At 40.9% G+C, this 20,648-nt stretch overlaps 1 protein-coding gene across 1 annotated transcript in view; it reads left to right on the top strand.

The window, feature by feature from the left end:
* The window catches only part of LOC124721365 (zinc transporter foi), a 155,752-nt gene that overhangs the window by 54,496 nt on the left and 80,608 nt on the right, over nucleotides 1-20,648 (top strand). Inside the window, exons 4-6 of the mRNA XM_047246299.1 lie at nucleotides 688-743; nucleotides 842-1,043; nucleotides 8,568-8,737. Coding sequence (XP_047102255.1) covers nucleotides 688-743; nucleotides 842-1,043; nucleotides 8,568-8,737 — 428 coding nt within the window. The remainder of the gene's footprint in view (nucleotides 1-687; nucleotides 744-841; nucleotides 1,044-8,567; nucleotides 8,738-20,648) is intronic.

The raw sequence follows: 20,648 nt of genomic DNA on the forward strand, positions 1-20,648 counted from the left end.
AACGCTTTGCTTTGTTTGGTTTAAACATAAAAAGTAAAAATAGTTTTAACTGTAAAAATTGCTATTTATTGTGAGTTCAGTTCTTTGTTGTTGCTCCTATATAGAACATAGCCATCTTTTAAAATATGTGTTTGACTCAAGTCATCTGGTAGGTGTTTTGAATTGTTCAATATTTCATACGTGTGTAAGAATAATCACAATATTAATTTGCTATCTGACTCAATGAAACAATATCGGGAAATTTGGAATCAACTTTTCAGACTCTAAAACAAGGTGAATCCTACTATATCACTGAGTGTGCTTTGTAGGTACTTAGTAGCAGTATTTGAAACTGGATAAACATTTCAATTACTGTCTCAGCATTTTAATTTTTAATCAGTGCTTATCACATTCTCCAATATCAGCAACACTTTTCATGCACTGTTTTGTTGAAACAGATGTAAGTCTGCATTGTGGTTTGCACATCATGCTACTTTGAGTATTATTTTTCACATGTATATCGATATTCTAGTGAACATGCCACTTAAAATCGTTGTAAAAGATAAAAAAGTTCCTTCCTTCCTCCTCTCCTCTCCCCTTAACCTTTAATGTAATATATTGCTATGTTTATATATATTTTTAAGATTTAACCTGTGTTAGGTGTTAAATATCATTTATTAATTGATGTTGTCTCTGCTTATTCTCTAGGAACTGCATTAGTTGCTGATCAACCTACAAAAGTACAAAATGGTGTGAAAACAGAGGTAAAGTTGAAATTTAAGGACAAGTCACTTCATGTTTTAGCATACTATTCTATTTATTTGTGTGTTTACACAACAACCATTGTCTTCTTTTGTTACAGTGCATAAGAGAAGCGGACCTACTTTCTACCAGCAGTGCTACAAATTCTAGTGTTACTGTGAACACATTTCATGAATATTGCCCTGTCCTCCTATACAGTTTTGTAGCAAAATCACAGTATGAACAAGATAATGGTTGCATTTATGTACCAACACTGACAGAATTTTCCACCAACACTACAGGACGTGAAATTAGTTTGAAAGGTATATTAGATATTAGTGTGCCTTAGTATTCCATACCAGCTCCCATAAATTCAGTATTGTAATGACAGACTTAAGCTTCATTTATAATTTCACTTATCAAGTGATATGCATATATCATTGTTTAAATATAATGTTATTAAATTATTTAGAACTTGATTTTATTTTTAGTCATTGAAAAAGCTATAATTTGGCTAGGTTTATCACTCTCATAGAGGACCTAAGTAGTAAATAAACAGAACTTACGTAACAACCTGTTAATGTGTTTTTAAGGGTGTTCAGTGTTTAATCCAATGAAGTCTTGGGTTTTCATTCAAGTAGCAGTACCATGTTGCAGTAACATTTTAACAAGTTTCATACTAATTATCCTTCCTAAAGATGATGAGTAAGAACATTGTTGGAATCTTGTTTCAAGAAAACATTGTTACTCGGCTGATGACTTGAGCAGTTTTCATCAGTGAAATTTTAGTAACTGCAGCAGCTTCATTGTTTTTGTATCTAGCCTGAATGATGTCTTCATTGAATAGGCTTCATTCAGTAGTACAGTCTAGAAACACTTTTCCATTAAAATTAGGCATTGCATGTTAATGTGTAAAGTTCCTGAAAAGTAAATGTGGTTTGTGAAATGTTATGAAAAGTTACTAAAATCGTGAGTGGGTCTATCACTCAGCAGCAGTGTGTACACCTGGCTGATTAAAACTGTGTTCCACACTAGGATGAGACTAGCACTTCTGAATCAATAATGTTGCAGAGAAATTTCTTAGGTGCAGTGACACTCTTACTTTGCACTGGAGTGTGCACTGTTTTGAAACTTCCTGGCAGATTGAAACTGTCTGCTGCACTGAGATCCAAAACCATAACTATACCTTCCACAGGCAATGTCTTGCTGTCGACAAGAGCCTTTCCAGCAAAAAGCAAGGTTCTGAGTATGAGTCCTCATGTAGCAAAAAGTTGTAATTAGTTAGGAAGTTTCAACATACAATAACACTTGTCAGAATGACCGATTGAGGATTACAAATTGTGCAATTGTGTACAGTTCTCAGGTATATTGGAAAATACTTCAGATTTCAAGATTACCTAAAGGCTGGTATGTCGGAGAAGTTGATTCTTTGTTGCTGCTATTCATCAGTGACAGAGAATTTTAAAAAAAATTGAGGAGAACTTTGCCATCTGTTGGCTGAAATTAGGAAAAGTTTCAGAAAAATCGCAGAACGAAGCATTTGGATAGCCTTTTCTCTAATCAGTAAAAATTCGTGGCACGAGAACCTCAAGAGGAAAAACATCAATTATTTATGAATAGCAATGAGATCAGTCCTAAATAACAGGACTGTTTTGCGTGAGTAGTTACAAATCTGAAAATGAGAAAAGTTTTCCAGAACTGGACTGTGATACAACTGTGCACAGCTTTCTGATAAAGTGCAGGAGATGCGGTCCACTTAGGTGACAGTGAGGATGTGATTCCATAGGAAATAACAGAATTCAATCACTCACCACTATTTTACAACTACAAGAAAAAGTTAACTTGAAGGCATTGCAAAAGAGCAGATAAAATTGTGGGCCAAGTTTACCTGCTCGGGTTTTGTAAATGCTTGCAAGGCAATTAACCATATTTGTGAGCAGAAGTTCAGTAAGTTGAGACCATCCTACTGTTGAAAAGTTAAGACAGTGTCAGCCTTTATCTTTTAGAAACTATTACATGTAGGAATGAACTGGTATAGATCTGCTAGTCAACCACCTCAACAGTCTAATTGTTGGCATTGTTGGTTAATGACTGGAAGGTTTCAAGTTAACGTTTTATTGACCATGTTAGAATTTTCTCAAGTGGAAAGATCCACACTAGTATCCACTCGGCTACCTGCTTCCAAATCAGATCCACTTGTTCCATAACTAAATTGTTTGGTAGAAGAGCAATGGAGTGAAATTTCAGGCTGCTGAAGTGACACCAGATTGAAAGGTTTGCACCAAGCTGGAAATCAGACAATATTTAATGTATCAAAAGGAAAATCCAATTTAGAAAGTTGTTAAATTGGAGGTGGCAAAATGACTGGCCATTACTTAACTTCATCAGGTAAAATAACAAATTTTGCTTATAGGAAGCTTTCAGAATTTGTCTGTTTTTTCCTCTGGTAAGAAAGAGGGATTGATTGGGGAAGGTTGGAAAGGAGAGGGGAGGTTACTCACACGATAGACTGGGGAATCCCAGGATTTAGGATTGATTGATTTGATTTAATTACAGAGACAATACTGCTCTTTAGCCCCTGTCGTCTGCACTGATACTAAGTTTATTGTGCACTTTCTCTCCCTGTCATTCTAGTAAAGCCGGTCAATACTCTTGAAGACACAGTCTCTTGTTGGACACAATCTATAAAAATGTACGGAAAGTTCTGGTTGAGAATTATGAATTGTTTAGGAATAAAGGAGACGACTCATGAAAAGGCAGAAGTGCTGTGTCATTGGTAGGTTCACAAACAAAAGGTACAGAACTTGGCTAGCTTTCATTTCCTTTTGGAGCTTAAGCTTATAGGAAACACACACACACACACACACACACACACACACACACACACACACACACACACACACCTGTCTCGCTACATTGTGCTCAGTCGACTGCCAGCTCTTTTCTGGCCCACAGGGAGTGTACTGTTGTGAGGTGGGGGTGTGAGGTGGGATGGGGTGGGGGTGAGGGATAGAGAAAAGCGAGGACAGGAGGAGGGGGAGGGGGGGGGGGGAGAGCATCAAGCGACTCGTGAGAGAGTGGGGAGCTGTCTGTTGGCTAGCTAGGGGTGCAGGTAGAGGAGGCAGGTGGCAGATGGCTGGGCACCCAATTTCATAGAGTAGGGCTTGAAATAACAGCACATAATTAGCTGATTTGGGGATACAAACTAGGTGGGGGTACTAGGGCAGGGAATGGTGTATACACACACGTGCACTATTGGATGGATGGAAGGGGGGAGAGGGGGTCAGCGAGTTACCTTAGCTTTAGTACAGGAAGGTTGCGGGTGCGAAGGATGCGCTGTAAGGATGGCTTCAATCTGTGCATCTCAGAAAAGCTGGTGGTGGTGGGGAGGATCCAGATGACATGGGTTGTGAAGCAACCATTGGGATCTCGCATGTTGTGCTTTGGCAGTGGCCATTCATTCTAATTGACAGTTGGTTGGTTCTTATACCAATGTAAAATGCTGTGCAGTGGTTGCAGCAGAGCTAGTATATAACATGGCTGCTTTCACAGGTGGCCTGGCTTCTGATGGAGTAGGATAAGCCTATAATGGGTCTGGAGTGGGTGTTGCTGGATGAGTGGATTGGGAAGATCTTGCATCTGAGTCTTCCTCAGGGATATGATTCCTGTGGCAGTGGGTTTGGGGGTGGGAGTGCCATAGGTATGGAGTAGGATATTGTGGAGGTTGGATGGGTGGCGGAACATCACTTTGGGAGGGGTTGGAAGTATCTTGGGTAGAAGTCCCTCATTTCAGGGCATTATGGTAGGTAATCAAAGTCCTGACGAAGGACGTGGCTCAGTTGTTCCATTCTGGGGTGGTACTGGATGACAAGGGGGGGGGGGGGGGGGAACTTCTTTGTGGTTGGTTCTTGGAATGGATGGGAGGATTGGTGTGTGTGAGAATATGGCATGGGAGAGCTGGTAGTGGATTAGGTCTGGAGGCCTTTGTGAGGCCTTCAGCATACTGGGCGAGGGGTTTGTCACGACTGCAGATGCATCTACCACGGGTCGCCAGGCTGTATGGGAGGGACTTTTTGGTCTGGAAAGGGTGGCCGCTGTCAAAGTGTAGGTACAGTCGGTGAAATTTGGTTTGATGTGGACCGAAGTGTGGGTGGAGCCAGCTGAGAGGAGAAGATTGACATATAGGAAGGTGTCATGCTGGGTGGAGGAGCTATTGAGGTTGTGGAGGAATGAGCATAAGGTGTCCAGCTCTAGGGTCCAGATTATTCAAAATTAATGACCCACATATTTTGTGTCTTTTGGCCTCTAGTGCTTTGCACTGGAAGGTTAAATGTGATGCAATTCCATTTCCCATACCACATAGTTTGTACGTAAGAGCTTCTTCCTTATACCCATTGTGTGTCAGTGTTTCTAAAGTTCCTGTGGCCAGACATTAGACCTACCATGTGTTTATTCTACCTACTGTTCAAGCCTTTGACAGCAGAACTTCTTAAAACATGGTTTCATTACGATTGGCTTGCCATATTTTTATTTTAGGATCTTAGCGCAAAATTCTGTGTGCTGCCTCCTGATCCATCTAGCTAGTTTTTATTTTACCATCACCTTAAGGATGGTTGAAACATGGTACAGTGCAACTAATGGAGTCCTCATTTCTGTAATGGTCAGCCTATCAGCTTTTTCGTTACCACTAATTCCTAATTGACAAAGGACCCACAGCAGGTTTATGCTGTTGCTTTCCCCTAGCTCCAAGGGATTCGTGGTATTCAGCAATGATCTTTGATCTCATTGAAGGGGCTGATAGGAATTTCAGAGCCACATGGCTGTCTGAATGAATGAAGAAACTACAATCCTTTCAGCACTACATAGATTCTCCACCACACACATTCTGATTACAAATATGTCCACCTGGACTGTAGCTGGTTTCCCTAGAGAAACTGCACCCCATATACTCCAATCCCAGCATCTTCATCTATTTTCAACCTATCTACAAAAAAGACTGTTTCCTGAATGGTATTGTAGCTCACTGCTCCATACTTCCAACAGTTACGTTGAAAGCTTTATTGAAGCAGCTGGAAGTTATTGTATAGTAAGCTTGTATTTCCCCAGCCATGCTGCTGCCTCCCTTGTACTCAAAGATGTAATGAGGTCCATCCAGCATGGTCCCCATCACAGCAGTGGATCCACTGCTAATCCTGTCTCTTGTAGCTAGGCAGACCAATCTCTGCATTGTACCAAGCTCCTTAGTAACCGCTTTCTGCTGTACTTTATTCCACTATACTGTAGCACCATAAATTATCATATGTGTTATTACAGACAAGTACATTCTCCTGGGATGTGGATTGCAATTTTTACCAGAGGCCTTTGGAAGTCCATTTAGCCTCACACCCATTGTTACCTGTAGGTGCTTCACTGCACCCTCAGTTGGTAGACTTTCGTGGAAGACCTTAAGTTTCCAGCACATGTCCAGTATATGCTCCCCATGCTCAGTGGTATTCTCTCTCGTGAATGGTACTACAATAGTTTTCCAGGGACTAACTTTTTGATCCTATTTCCTAAACCAGTTTTTCACAGTGTTCAGAGTGCATTATATCATTGTTCTAATGGTACTTGCAAATTTGCCGTGTATTACTATGACTAAATCATTTACTTATCCTTGGCAAAAGTAACCTGTAGCATTAACGCCTTGATGAATTTGTTCACCACTAGGTTCCACACTAGTGGGAACAAAACCTCACTTTCCAGACATCCTCATGTGGCATTGATCACCATTTTCACATCCATCGTAATGGTGTCTACTTTTCATCTTCAGCACCATGTTCAGAATCTACCCACATGTAGTGGTCTTCATGCTATGCTCTTCTACAGCTCAAACCTTGGAATCAAAGGTCCTATTGCCAAAAGTGCCGTCAATATCCAGGAAGATGCAAAGAGCAATTTTCTGAAATTATAGAGCTTTTTCCACCCTCCTGACAAATTGGTGAAGTGCTTTTTTGCATGGCTTTCCTAGTTAATTACATGTTGATTTTTGTGTAGAGGAACCTCAGTTAACCTCTTTTCACTAATGTGCACATAACCAGTTTCTATAATGTTTTTATGAGAAAGGAGGAGAGACTGATTGGTTTCAAGTCCTTAACTTTGATATGATCACTTCTCCCAGGCTTTGGATGGAAAACAACCTTCACCATCCTCCAAGCACAGGAATGACTCCTGCTGCTAGACTGACTCTAAGCTGTTTGCAGAGGACTCTGACTGATCCCTCTTTTCCTTCTTGAAATATGGCCAGAAATATTTGGCAAGGGTCTCCCAATATTTTGCCAACTATCCTTTCCTTCTTGCGATGTTTTAACAGTTTTCTTACATGCTTCCTTTGCAATTCAAGATTAGTGATCCAACAAGGTACATTCCTGTTTGTTTGAGCACTTCTTGGTGATTGGACAATTTTTTTAAATATGAGGTCATAATGGCAAATGTCACAACTGCCATTTCCTCATGACCTATTGGGTTTCTTATAGAAGTTTCAACTTCAGATGCATGTGAATTTAGGCCTTTCCTGTATGAGTCACAGTCTGTTCTCCTAGGATTCTTAAAGGGCCAATGCTGGTGTAAGGCTAATTACTCAGGGAAGTCATCCAGTACACTGAGGCTCTGTTCACGACATATCTTTCCCAGGTGCCATGGACTACTTGGCACGGATTGCCTCATGAATTGCATTGGGTACCTAAGGAGCTGGGAAGGACTATGGAAATGTGGTGTTGTGGGACATACTTCATCAGGTTCATTCGCCGAGACCTGTCCAGCTATGCTACTGTCAGTTTCATACAAACCTCTCTGCCTGCACAGTCAGTGCCGCAGTAATGTGATGTACCCTGGAAAAGTGGATTTTGGAGGTCATATTTGTGAAATAAAATTGTAACACACTTTTGACTGTGCTTGCAGCATTCGGCGACACTGGCATGGTATTGGTACATTTTGAACTTTTTGTATTGTATTGAAGACTGATATGGAAGAGTTTTGGAACTTTGTGTAATCTACAGTGTCAAAAGATGTAGTCTGGGGCCAGTAAAAAGTGAATGAGGCATTCCTTAATCTGTATGTTGTAATATAACTGCACATTATCAGTTCAGTCCACAAGAGACAATGTTGAACTCTCAGTGCAGATGGCAGATAACAACAGAGCTGAAACATCCTCGGTATGACAAGCTCATTTCCTGGGGACCATTGTTCTGCTTTGTTAGGATTAACTTACATATCAATGCTGCACACTTGGGTTTCAGTGAAGGATATGGCCACTTACTTTTATGTTTCTGCTTTGTCTGGTGGCTCTTTGCTGAATAACATAGGTATCTCGGTGCTCTTCCCATTCTCACACGAGAGTGCGCTGCTTGCGCTGTATATGTACTTCATCTCTCTGCAGTCTTACTTGCTTGTTGCTGCTACACTGTTCAATGCATTGTCACAGGTTTGGTTCATTATGGCCATTCTGTTTGCCAATTGTAATTTTTTCCTGAAATTGTGTATGAAGTTCAACCACATTGATAGGATTTTGGCCTTGTTTACGTATGCACTCTAACATTTCTAACTCGTTGGATTTGCTAGGGAATTTTTTACTCTGAAAGTTTAGTCAATGATAGTAATAGTTGAATTAAATTTTTAAGAGGGAAAACTGTGTTTCATTTTCGTATTTTTTAACTTCCACAGTTCTGTAGTTTATTCTGTGATATGGAACATTGTGTTGTAAGTATAATTTACTTGAGTAAGTATATATTACTTGAAAGAGACCTCTCTTATATAATACAAGTAAATGTAGTAAGTATAAAGTTGTGTGATTATAAATATTTTGTTTTCAGTATGGCTCTGTGCTGTTGCAAGTGTTATTGTCGTAAGTCTGTGTGGCCTGCTTGGTGTTGCTGTAATTCCCTTCATGGAACGTGCATTTTACCAGCAGATGCTTCAGTTCCTTGTTGCACTGGCCATTGGAACACTGTGTGGTGATGCCCTCTTGCATCTCTTGCCTCATGTAAGTCATCTGTAGATATTTAAGTGGTCACATGTGAGTAGTTGAACAACAGAAAGAAGTTACAGTAATGACATTTACTGAAGGAAATAGAAAATAATGGTTTGATCAAAGTAGGTATCGATTTTCTGTATGGCTCCAGAACTGTAAAACTTTGAAGGGGTGATAATCAAAAATACATTGTTATCCTTTGACTTAAAAGCTTTTCCTTCAGCAGTGCCTCAGTGTTGCCACTTACGTCCCCAAGTCACTGAACCATTTGCTTCAACACAAGTGTGCCCCTGGTTTTAGCGTATTTACTCAGAAATGTTGTCTGTTCAAGTAGTGAACTAGATATTTCTTTTTAATGTGTTGGTTTCAGATCTGAACAGGAATGTTATCATCATATTTGGGAGTCATAACATAAAATTGTATCACAGTTTTTGAAAATCGAGAAAAAAATAGTCATTATGTATATCTGTAGAGACTAATTATTACCACAGATGTCAAACAAAGACATCCAGAACAGTGTCTCCTTTTCTGTACTACTCGGACAAGGTAAATACAGGTTTGATCTCTCTCACTGGCGATGATGCAGAGACCAGTGGAACAAATGGACAATTCCTGTGATCAGTAATGACAAATTTCACAGAGTGAACAGCTAACCAGAAGTAAAGTACAAATCATAATGAAAGTCATCCTAAGCACGCACAAACAGTCCAGGAAGTCATCCAAATAAAAAAATGTAAACACAGGCAAGGCCAATCACACTATTATCAGTGATGTGTTGAACGCTTCAGAAACTAGTGAGAACTGTTGGACAAGTGGGGCTGCAGTATTTACAGACACAGTCGCGTCAGTAGATGGGCCATGTGTTTTGCCTACAGTGGTGCACTCCGTAGGAGCGAGCTACGACCGTGGTATGAAGCCTGAGTTAGAGTCCTGCATCTGCATGGTATAACTGCGTGAGCAGTGCTCGCTACCCATCACTCGCTTTGCGCATATTGTGGAAACAAGTGCCTGTCAATTTCTTCACTCTGTATCACATGGTGCACGCTGAGTGCTGGGCAACAGGTGAGTGACCCTGCCACGCAACTAAGGAAACATAGACTCTGTCACAATGTAGCAACACTAATGAGTCCATCAAATGTTGGAATGAATGTAAAATTGGAATTCCTTTTTAGCTGTCGGTTTTCTATATTTTCTATGCGAAAATGTATGCTGTACACCTGAGATTCACCATCTATTCCACAGTGACTGAGTGTGCTCATGTAAAACAAAAATTTAAGTTGTAATTGAATATTGAATGTTACTGAATGTCATCTAGATGTGGAACTGTAAAATCGAATAGTTGATGAAATAATGCTCACATTCAGTCTGCTTCTGCTGCTAAAATCGCACTAACCCAGACTTTTTTTTTTGGACAGAACAAATGGGAAAATTATATATATATATATAGTGTGTGTTAAAGAGTGTGACAACAGATTATAATCATCAACTTTGTTTGTAATTAACAAAGACTTCAATCCAGCTACATTGTAGCTTCTCACAAGTAAATCAAGCAAATGAACTAATAGGACTTCTTAAAATTTGTAATATTAGACTGTAGTGAATGGAAAGAGGAAGGAAGCACGAGGTGTAGTGGTAAGCAGAGGTTGGCATTATCCAAATTTCTATCCAGATAATTATTTGAATAAGTAGATAAGTCAAACAGATTTACTCGCAACTGAATAATTTGTACTTAAATAATGAATAACCTAGAACCCACTTTATTCTCCTTGTTTACTTCTTATACCGAATTCTTTGCCTAGTGTTTCTTCTATTGGCTGAGTGCAGTTTCAGTTTGATAAATAACTTATTAATGGATTGTACATAAATGAGCCTCGATGGCTCAGTTCCAAACTACAAAGCTAAAATTTTGTTTGGTCTCACATTGGCCTATACTTTTTTCTGTTACTTATTGCTTCTTTCATTTCTAACAATGAGAAAATTGCCAAGTCAAGCTGCACTGTGTTTTAGGGTACATGTTGATCTTTAGGTCCCCCTTTAACTTGCTGTATAAGTCAGTTCAAATGTGGGAGGAAGTTGAGAGTGTACCACCCTGCTTAGTAAAGCACTGCAGTGTTGAAACCAGCTTTTGAGTTGAGCACAGCTTTACTTGTTATACAGTGTAACAAATGCAACACAAAAGTACTTCACAGGTGAATGGTCTCAGCAGTTATGCTACCAATGTGGCCCAATTCAAGTTACTGTGCACTTGCCAATACTTCTCCCATCCTCCTGCTAACATGCAGATGTAATCTACGTAAGTAGCCAAAGTTGAGAATGCAGTCAACAAAAACTCCCAATCTGCAACACCTTGCTCCATTACTAACACTATTGGATATGGTGGTCTCAATTACGCAATTCACTCATGTTTGTAGTGCTACAAAATGAATTAACAAAGTAAGAACTCAATTGCTAGCAACTTAACATCAACAGACTTTAAATCTAAAGAACTTGTAAAATGTTTGCGGAAAGCTGCTGGATGTCCAGCGCCATCTGAAGGTGTTTTTGGGTTAACTCTGTGTAAACTTTCCATTAGAATGTGGAATAATTTTTCAATCCAACATGTGCCTGTAAAGTTACACAAAGTGTAGAGATTCAAAACTTTCAGAAGTGACACTGGGTTTGATTACATAAGAGTTCATAATGTTGCAGCACACTGGGAGCTTTTTTAATTGAGAAAGTGTTGAGAGACGGTAGGAAGATGTTTTTCACCTTTCTACATCAGTTGCAGTTATGGCAGCAATGTCTTACCCACAATTTAAAAATAAATAATTCACCAGTGGTTCTGTCCATTACCAAGGGTGGCCTACAACAAACTACAGTCATATAATAGCCACAGAAATGTTGAAGAAATCACGCTGTGAGTTTCGAATGAAGTTATTATATAAAAAGAAAATTTTATTTTGATTGTGATTTGGGAAGTGAAGCTAACATGGAATCGCAATGAATTATTTGCCAAAAACTGCACCAGAATTGATGATTTCTCAGTTGTTGTTTAATAAATGACAAAAATTGGAGCAATAAATGTCATTGGATTTCAGATTTATCTGTTATTAATAACTCTTTTTTTTTTTATTCACAGTTGGCAAATAAATGTTTTTATTCATTTAAGTGAATAACGTTTTGAGTAATATTTGTTATTCGGGAATAATAATTTTTGTCTGTATTCATTATTCATCATTTGTCATTCAAATAAATTTTTCCCAACTCTATTGGTAAGCAAAGCACATTGTGCATGCATGCACTGCAAAATCACAGTCTCTGCAAGTGAATGCAAATGTGTGACGTGCATGGCCATGAACAAGGGCTTAATTGACTGTGCCCTCTATGTGGCTGTGGAAAATCACTCGCTCTGCAGTCGTTTGCCGAGGCAACATCAGTGATCTTCAACAACTTCCACCAAAGAATTCAAAGTGTATTCACACTTGCTCACTCTTGCACTGTAGCCGCATGAATGCCTCATGTTTCAGGCACACACTTGGAGTGCTCCTACCTGATTATCTCTGATCTTTCCTCCATATCAATACTAAGGCTTGGTGGGGAATCTGATTCACTGTTTGACACTAAACTTTTTCCACCCCCTCCCTACTTTAACTGGCACATAGGGCCAGAACCCATCAAGGAATGGGGGAGAGAGGTACTGGAATCAATGCCGAGGTTCCCACAGGATGCCCTCGACATGATTGGGTGGTTTGTATGTGGGCACTGCCTGTGGTATTTCCAGTTGATCGACGCTTTCTAGAGCATCGCTGGGTCTTTCCTGCTGGGGAGTGGATGCTAGCCATGGTTCAAATGGGGATAACTGTTCGTCCTCTGTGGGCACCCCAGGCCAAGAATGCTCGTGGAGGGTGTTTGTAGTGTTGTGGGAGACTGAAGTGGCATAGAAGTTGGAAGTGATTCCAGCCCCATTGGCTCTCATCGGTGGTCAGTGCTGATCACTATTGGTGCCAAAAATGAGGACAGTAGTTGTAGTGGTGGCAAGCAGCCTGTTGTGCAGGATTGTCACAGCTTTGATTGCATGAGTCATGCCCAGTCAGCTGCTGAGGGGGATGAGGGGGAGCTGATTGCAATGCTTGACTATGCACTTGTAGCCAGCCACAATCCTTTGTGTGTGTGTGTGTGTGTGTGTGTGTGTGTGGGGGGGGGGGGGGGGGGTTACTGAGTCAGGTGCTGCAGATCGAAGAGGGTGTGGGCTCTGCACCAGTTCATAATTTTGACTGGCCTATGTACATTTACAAGGATGGGCCAGTACATTGCAAGGAAGCTTCTGAATGCTTCCCCAGAGTCGTCTGTCATCATTATCGTGTGCATCTGCATTTTGAAGGTCCTGAACCTCAACTCAGCTTCCGAATAGAATGCTGGATGGATAGGGCCAGTGATCGGGTGCTCAATAGTGTTGCATTTACAGAAATCCTGAAACACGGATGCTTGAGTTGAGGGCTGTTGTTGGGAACAAAGTTGTAAGGTGCCCCCTCCGTTGCATATATGATGGAGATGGCACGGATGGTAACTATAGAGGTGGTATTAGCCAACCATGCCACATATGGAAAGTTAGCGAGGGCATCTACAACTGGCAACTACATTGGTTCTCAGAATGATCCAGTGAAATCATTAGGTTCTCTTTGCCGGGGTTGGTCAGGGCATAGCTGAGGGTTGAAACACTATGCCAGAGCTGATTGATAGTGAAGAAGAGCCTGGCAGTTCCAGCCATTATGTTCTCTGATTGTGTCAACACTGGCTCAGTACACATGATGCCGTGCTATTGCCTTCATTCTGTACATTCCCCAGTGTGCAATATGGAGAAGCTTCAATGTGCTGGTAGAGAATTTCCACCTGACATTGAGATTTGTCCAAGGTTAATAATAAGACACCACCAGTCAGTTGCATTAAGCTGACTGAGTAACGAAAACTGTGTGCGCCATGCCGGATCAGCGTCTCTTGGCAGGCGCTGCAGCTAACCCTGCTGCACAGCAGACAACACCCTGCAAAGCAGCAGATCATGTCACGTTTCTGTTGCTACTTTGTATTTTGTAATTGGGAATTTGTCAAGGATGTGTTTGTTGCTAACTGGTGTCTATGGCAAAACACAGCACTTCACGCCTGTGAAACTTTGAATCTGGATCACACAGAAAGTGGGAAAGTGCTTCCGTGTTTAAATGTTACGAATTGGGACTACTACAAAGCTTGTAGTTATAACTATTAGGGAACAATGCCCATCATTTCAGCCTCTATGCCGTATCATCAAAAAGTTTCAAGTGGGGGACCAAATAACAAAATGAGGGGCTTGTGCTCTGTGAATAGGTAAACCTTAGTACCATAAAGAGATACATAAAACTTCTGGGCATTATACATGATAGCCAATGCACCTTTCTCTATTTGTGAATAATTTTGCAGTGCCACATTTGAAGTTTTAGATAAAAAAAATCAGTGGGCTATTCTGTGCAGATGGCATACTTATGGGACAGCGCTAAGCAATGCCACAGTCTGAGGCATCATTCGCTGTTGTTAAGTATTTGCCTGGATTGAATGATTCTAAACAAGAGACCAATAAGGCATTTTTTAAGTTGCAAGAAAGCTCTCTGGCATGCCTCTGACCAAATGAATTTAACTCCTTTTTTACACACTTGATTGAGTGGATAGGAAATCTAACCTGTGTTGGGAATAAGTTTCATCTAATAGTTAAATTTATCCAGGAATGACAGTAGTTCTTTGAGATTCTTAGGAGATGGTAAGCTACTGATTGTGTGTGTGTGTGTGTGTGTGTGTGTGTGTGTGTGTGTGTGTGTGTGTGAGCACTTCTTTGTTTAATGTGTGTCCTAGGTACTTCACACTTGGCTCAAATAAACTGTATTTGTCAAGGCAACAATGCAGAGAGTGAGCCTGTATCCGCTCAGTCGTCATCTGTAGATTTTGCAGGTGATGCTACCATATGACCCATGTAATTAACAAGGCATCTAAATAATTAACAGTATTTGGGTATCTTGGGTGAGTTGCTAAAGATATCCGAAATATTGCAGGAGTGGGTGTGACCCCAAGAGTGCTGTGTTATAATGATACATGCCAAATGGCTCATTAATCACTAAAACCTGTTATGGATGATCATCTACAGGTAACTGAAAATGAGTGTTAGCGAGACGTATTTTAGGAAAATTATAGCCACAGCCAGTTTTGTCAACATTTCCTTTGGCCCAAGAATTTGATACAGATCTGCATTAGCTTGAGTGTGAATGGTAAACTTAAAATTGCCAAAAATTCTAAGTGATCCATTTGGCCACTTAACTGTTACTATCAGTGTTGCCCACTGGCTATACAATACTGGGGATATTACTCCCAGACTTTGTAATCTGACTAGTTCCACTTAAACTTGATCCAATGGCAAAAGGCACTTGACATGCTCTACAAAACTTGGGCACTGCCGACTGCTTTGATGATACATGGGCTTGGAAACCTGGTCAAAACCTAATCTAGGTTCAAATAACTTGCTTACATTGCACACATAATGTATCATGTTCTTTGAATGGCATCACAATTGAAACTAGATTCACTGTGTCTTGAATTTGGAAACCAAAGCATGCAAAAGTGTCTTAAGTCAAAAGTGATGTCATCCAAGAGACTACCAACAGGTTTACTTGCTGGGTGACTTTTTAAAACATAGGTTGGACTTCAACCCGATTCTGCAACAGGCTTGACTGTCCATTCTGCGCTGAGGATACTGCTGCAGTGGGGAGTCAATGTGCCAGTATCAGCACAGTGCACCAACCTCGATTAAAAATTAACCGTGGTAAAGTTGGCATTTAATCCTGTTCAACGCAAAATTCTGGTGCACCGACCTCAATCAAACTTAAACAAGGGCGCTCACCGCAATTAAATTTGATCATGGCTCACGTCCGGTTTTCACTAGATGACGTGGATTTTATGAGCTTATAATAATAAGATTCCAGCATGTTTTGATATACTGAGAGAGATTCTGAGCATCATATACTATTTGTGTAAGATGTACCCAAAACGTTTATTAATTTATGAATGAAACTGACCAGATGTAGAATTAAATTGTGCCTCCACACGTGACAACATTGTCTGATTTTTCTCTGGCAAAAAGAATTTTTATGTTTACTGTACGTGGAGTCCAAAACCCAAATATACCTCTCCCAAAGCAGTCCAATGCAACTCTCAAAAATTCTCAAGAAAATCAACTCCTAAGTTTTCTGACCATGTTTAGTATTCTAAAATTAGATACAGTTTTTCTGACAAGCAGTGTGGCTCTGTGGTAGTGGGCTTGCTAGCTGTGTGGTAGACCATGGTTCGAGTACAGGTGGAAATTTTTAAAGAAAGGTGCATGTTCTGTGATCATTTATGTGAAGCAAAGAATACAAAAGAGAGAAAAAAATATTTTAATTGTACAGTATTGATTAACAATCTTTTATAAGATCAGTCATTAAGAATTTTTGTTTGGAATGAAAACTGGATTTTTGTATGCAGTATATAGCTAGAAGTAAGGAGGCATGCCTTTTTCATAAAAATGACAGTTAAATTTGTTAATTAGCATATATTTGACGTATTTTGATGATTTTTTTATAGTTTTAAATGACATAGGTATTTGAACTGAACCGTGGAGGGGGTGGGGGTGGGGGGTTGTTGTTGTTGTGCTCTTCAGTCCTGAGACTGGTTTGATGCAGCTCTCCATGCTACTCTATACAGTAAAGCTGCATGCCCTTGGGAAAAATTACGGCTGTAGTTTCCCCTTGCTTTCAGCCGTTCACAGTACCAGAACGGCAAGGCCGTTTTGGTTAGTGTTACAAGGCCAGATCAGTCAATCATCCAGACTGTTGCCCCTGCAACTACTGAAAAGGCTGCTTGCCCCTCTTCAGGAACCACGTGTTTGTCTGCCCTCTCAACAGATACCCCCTCCGTTGTTGTTGCACCTACGGTACAGCTACCTGTATCGCTGAGGCACGCAAGCCTCCCCACCAACGGCAAGGTCCATGGTTCACAGGGGGAGGCGCAGTGGATTATACTTGTGTATTTCATGTGTAAAAGTAGGGTAACTTTGAACCTCCGTATCTCTGAAACAGATAGAGATACGGAAATGTAAGTCAGCAATCCTTGCTGCATATGTTTGCTTACATTACTTAACACAGTGATTTAATTTGAGCGTAGTTGCACCTATGTGACTTTGGTGACCATGGTAGTCAATCAGCAAGCCACAAACATCAGAGAAGTTCGAACCACTGGGATCCGGAATTGGGCTTACTTTTTGCATCTCTTCATACAATTTATTCCTAGAAGACGACAAGAGTGCACTCTGATGTCCAGGGTCAGTTATGTGACTTGCCTTGCAGTGAAGAACAAATGACATAAATAATCCTCCCAACTTCCCCCAACTCTCATTTCTTTATCAAAGCAAGTGAACTAATGAGGGAAGTGTGATGATGCTGCTACATCTGCAGACCTGTTGGTTTTGCAGTAGTTTTAAGAGCAATTCCTGCTGTTGTTGTTAGAATTCCCACAGCTTTTCTTGCTGTTGATGCTGCAGTTGTTGTTGCTGTTGCAGCTGCAACTGCTGCTGCTGCTGCTGCTGCTGCCTCAACTTGTAGAAACAAGGGGTCCATTCGTTACAGTGAATAGCTATATTCCAAGAAAATCTTTGTAGACACTTTTCTGTTCTGCTTGGCATAGGTAGAACACAGTTTATGATAACGCATACTAATGGTGAAATAGATATTAGTGGAACAAATGCGTTGTTCCTGTGGTCAGTGGTGGCAGAGTTCATGGAGCCAACATGTAGCTAGAAGCAAAGTTCAAAGCCTAGCAAAAGTCATTGTAAGTGTACACAAACTGTACAGGAAGTGATCTAAATCAAGAAACCTAAACACAGGCAAGGTCAGTTACTCTACTATCAGTAGCTTATGTCGAAGGCTTCAAAGAATAGGAAGAACTGCAGGGTTATGTATTTACAGACACTTGACACGTCAGTGGATGGGGTCACATAACATGGCCATGATAGCAGTGCCCCCTGTGGGAGCAAGTTGCAGCAGTGGTATGAAACCCGAGTATCTCTGACCTTTCTTCATACTGATACATGGCCTGCATGGGGAATTTGAATCACTGTCAAATAATACATCTCCAAAGTTCAGAATATTTTGTAACGTCAAATTGGAGTATGTAAAAGCACCTTCCAAAGTTTCCATACTGTTTCATAAAAACAGGTCTTTAACATATGCCACTTATTAGTCTAACCGGAAACTCTACAGAATAACACAGAATGGATTCAGGCCAGACTAAATTCATGAAATTTATACTAATTGGATAGGCAAGTATATCAACTCTTTTCCACCCAAAAAGGATACTAAGTCCCAAGTTAGAGTCTCAGTCCTGCACACAGTTTTAATCTGCCATGAAGTTCCATATCAGCGCACATTCTGCTGCAGAGTGAAAATCTCATTCTGGAAACATCCCCCAGGCTGTGGCTAAGCCATGTCTCCGCAATATCCTTTCTTCCAGCAGTGCTAGTTCTGCATGGTTTTCAGGAGACCTTTTTTGAAATTTGGAGGATGGGAGATAAGGTACTAGCAGAATTGGAGCTGTGAGGACGGGTAATGAGTCGTGCTTGGGTAGCTCGTTGTTAGAGCACTTGCCCACAAAAGGCCAAGGTCCCAAAGTTTGAGTCACGTTCCGGCACACAGTTGTAATCTGCCAGGAAGTTTCATATTAGCACACACTCCGCTGCAGAGTGAAAATTTCACTCTGGATTATCATGTGTGTTGTTACAGAGGAGTATATTCACTACATGTGTCTGGAATGTAGAACAATTTTTAGCACAGGCTCTTCTAATGCAGGTGAGCACACCATTTGCCTTGAAACTTATATTTTTTATGTGAAGGGTCCATGCTAGTCTCACATCCAGTGTTACCCCAGGTTCTTCACTGCCTCCTCCACTAATAGAATTTTATTGAAAAGCTTAAGATTCCAGTACATGCCCTGGATATGCTCCCTTGTGAACGGTACAAGGACAGTTTTCCTGGGACTAACCTTTAGATCATGTTTTGTACACCAGTTTTTTGCAATGTCAGAGTGCAGTTTGCAATTTTTATAATAGTGCTTGCAAATTTACTTAGCATTTCTGTGACTAAATGTCTAGGTATCATTGGCAAAAGTAACCTCCAGCATTTAAATCTTTGAATTCAAGGACTACTAGCTTCCACAGTAGTGGGTACAAGCCCGCACCTCCTGGACACTACTGAGTGGTGTTGATACAATTTTCTCATCCATCAGGGCAATTTCTACTTTTCATCTTTAGCAGTGTGTTCTTAACCTACCTACATAAGGTGGCGTTAATGTCACACATTTGTGCAGGTCTAACCATTGATTCGAAGGTCATTTTACTAAAAGCCTCTTCAGTATCCAGGAAGATGCAGAGAGCAATTTCTTGAAAGTATAGTTTTTTGCCCCCTCTACCTTCCCAACAAGTTTGTGAAGTGATGTTTTGCATAATTTGCGTGTTTGATATGTATGTATGTTTGCATATAGAGGAACCTCAGTTACCCACATTTTGCTGTCGTACATGTAAATCAGTTTTTCTAATGTTTTTATTCGAAAGGGGACCAAACTGATCGGTATCAAGTCCTTAGCATTTGTATGATCACTTCCCACAGGCTTCAGAACGAAAACAACTTCCACTCTCCTCCAAGTGTAAGAATGATTCCTCCAGCTAGACTGACTCTAAATCGTCTGCATAGGAATCTTGATTATTCCCTTTCACGCCTGTTGCAGTAGATCCAGAAAGATTCCATCTGGGCCTAATCACTTGAACAGTTGAAACCTTCCCACTACCCACTCGATTTTCCTGAAGTCACCACATTCTGTGATGGATTCCCAGTTCTTCCATTGGTTACCTGTAAACTAGTGCATCTCAGGTACTGAACCTTGGTTACCTCCCAGAGTGCGTTGAGGTGAGTCAGAGTTGAGTAGCACATCCAGTGCCTTGTGCACTGCCTTTGTATAACCACTGTTTTCCTTAATGCGCTTCCTGTATTTGTTAGTATGCTAGTTGTGCCCTTCACCTCCTTACAGAATACATTCCAGGATGATAGTTCCGCTTGTGTAATGGCAAGGCTGTATTTGGCAAGGACCTCCCAGTATTTTCTCCATTGTCCTTTGCTTGTTGCGAAGTTGAACAAGTCTTCTTACCTGCTTCATTTGCAAGTCCAGGTTAGTGTTCCACCAAGGTACATTTCTGTTTAGTTTGTGCACTTCTTGGCAATTGTACTGTTTTCTAAGTATAATGTCATAGTGGCAGATTTATCTTCATCTGCCATTTCTTGTAAATCTTCCTATCGAAGTTTTAACATCAGATGAGCGTGGTGTTACTATGGATTATTATATTGCATTGAACTGGGGACATAGAAACGATGGACAGGCTTCGTCCCGCCATGGCCCTCAGTGGTTTACAACCCCACAACAGGCCACATCAGTCCTCCCACCCCACTGCCGCCCCACACTGAACCCAGGGTTATCGTGCGGTTCCCAGTGGACCCTCCTCCCAGGAACATTTCATACCAGATGAGTGTAACCCCAAATGTTTTGCATGGTAGAGTGATGATGGTGTACACATATGTGGAAACAGTGTTTGCACAGCAATCTCCGACACAGTGTAACTGAGGCAGAATAAGGGGAACCAGCCCGCATTCGCCAAGGTAGATGGAAAACTGCCTTGAAAACCATCCACAGGCAGGCTGGCAGACCAGACCTCAACACTAATCCACCAGGCAGATTCGTGCCGGGGACTGGCACATCTTCCTGCTCGGGAAACAGCATGTTAGACCGCGCGGCTAGCTGGGCGGGTACTATGGATTATTTTCTTACATTAAGCAGTGTCCATCTGTTAATA

Source organism: Schistocerca piceifrons, chromosome X (genome assembly GCF_021461385.2).
Source record: "Schistocerca piceifrons isolate TAMUIC-IGC-003096 chromosome X, iqSchPice1.1, whole genome shotgun sequence".
Lineage (NCBI taxonomy): Eukaryota > Metazoa > Arthropoda > Insecta > Orthoptera > Acrididae > Schistocerca > Schistocerca piceifrons.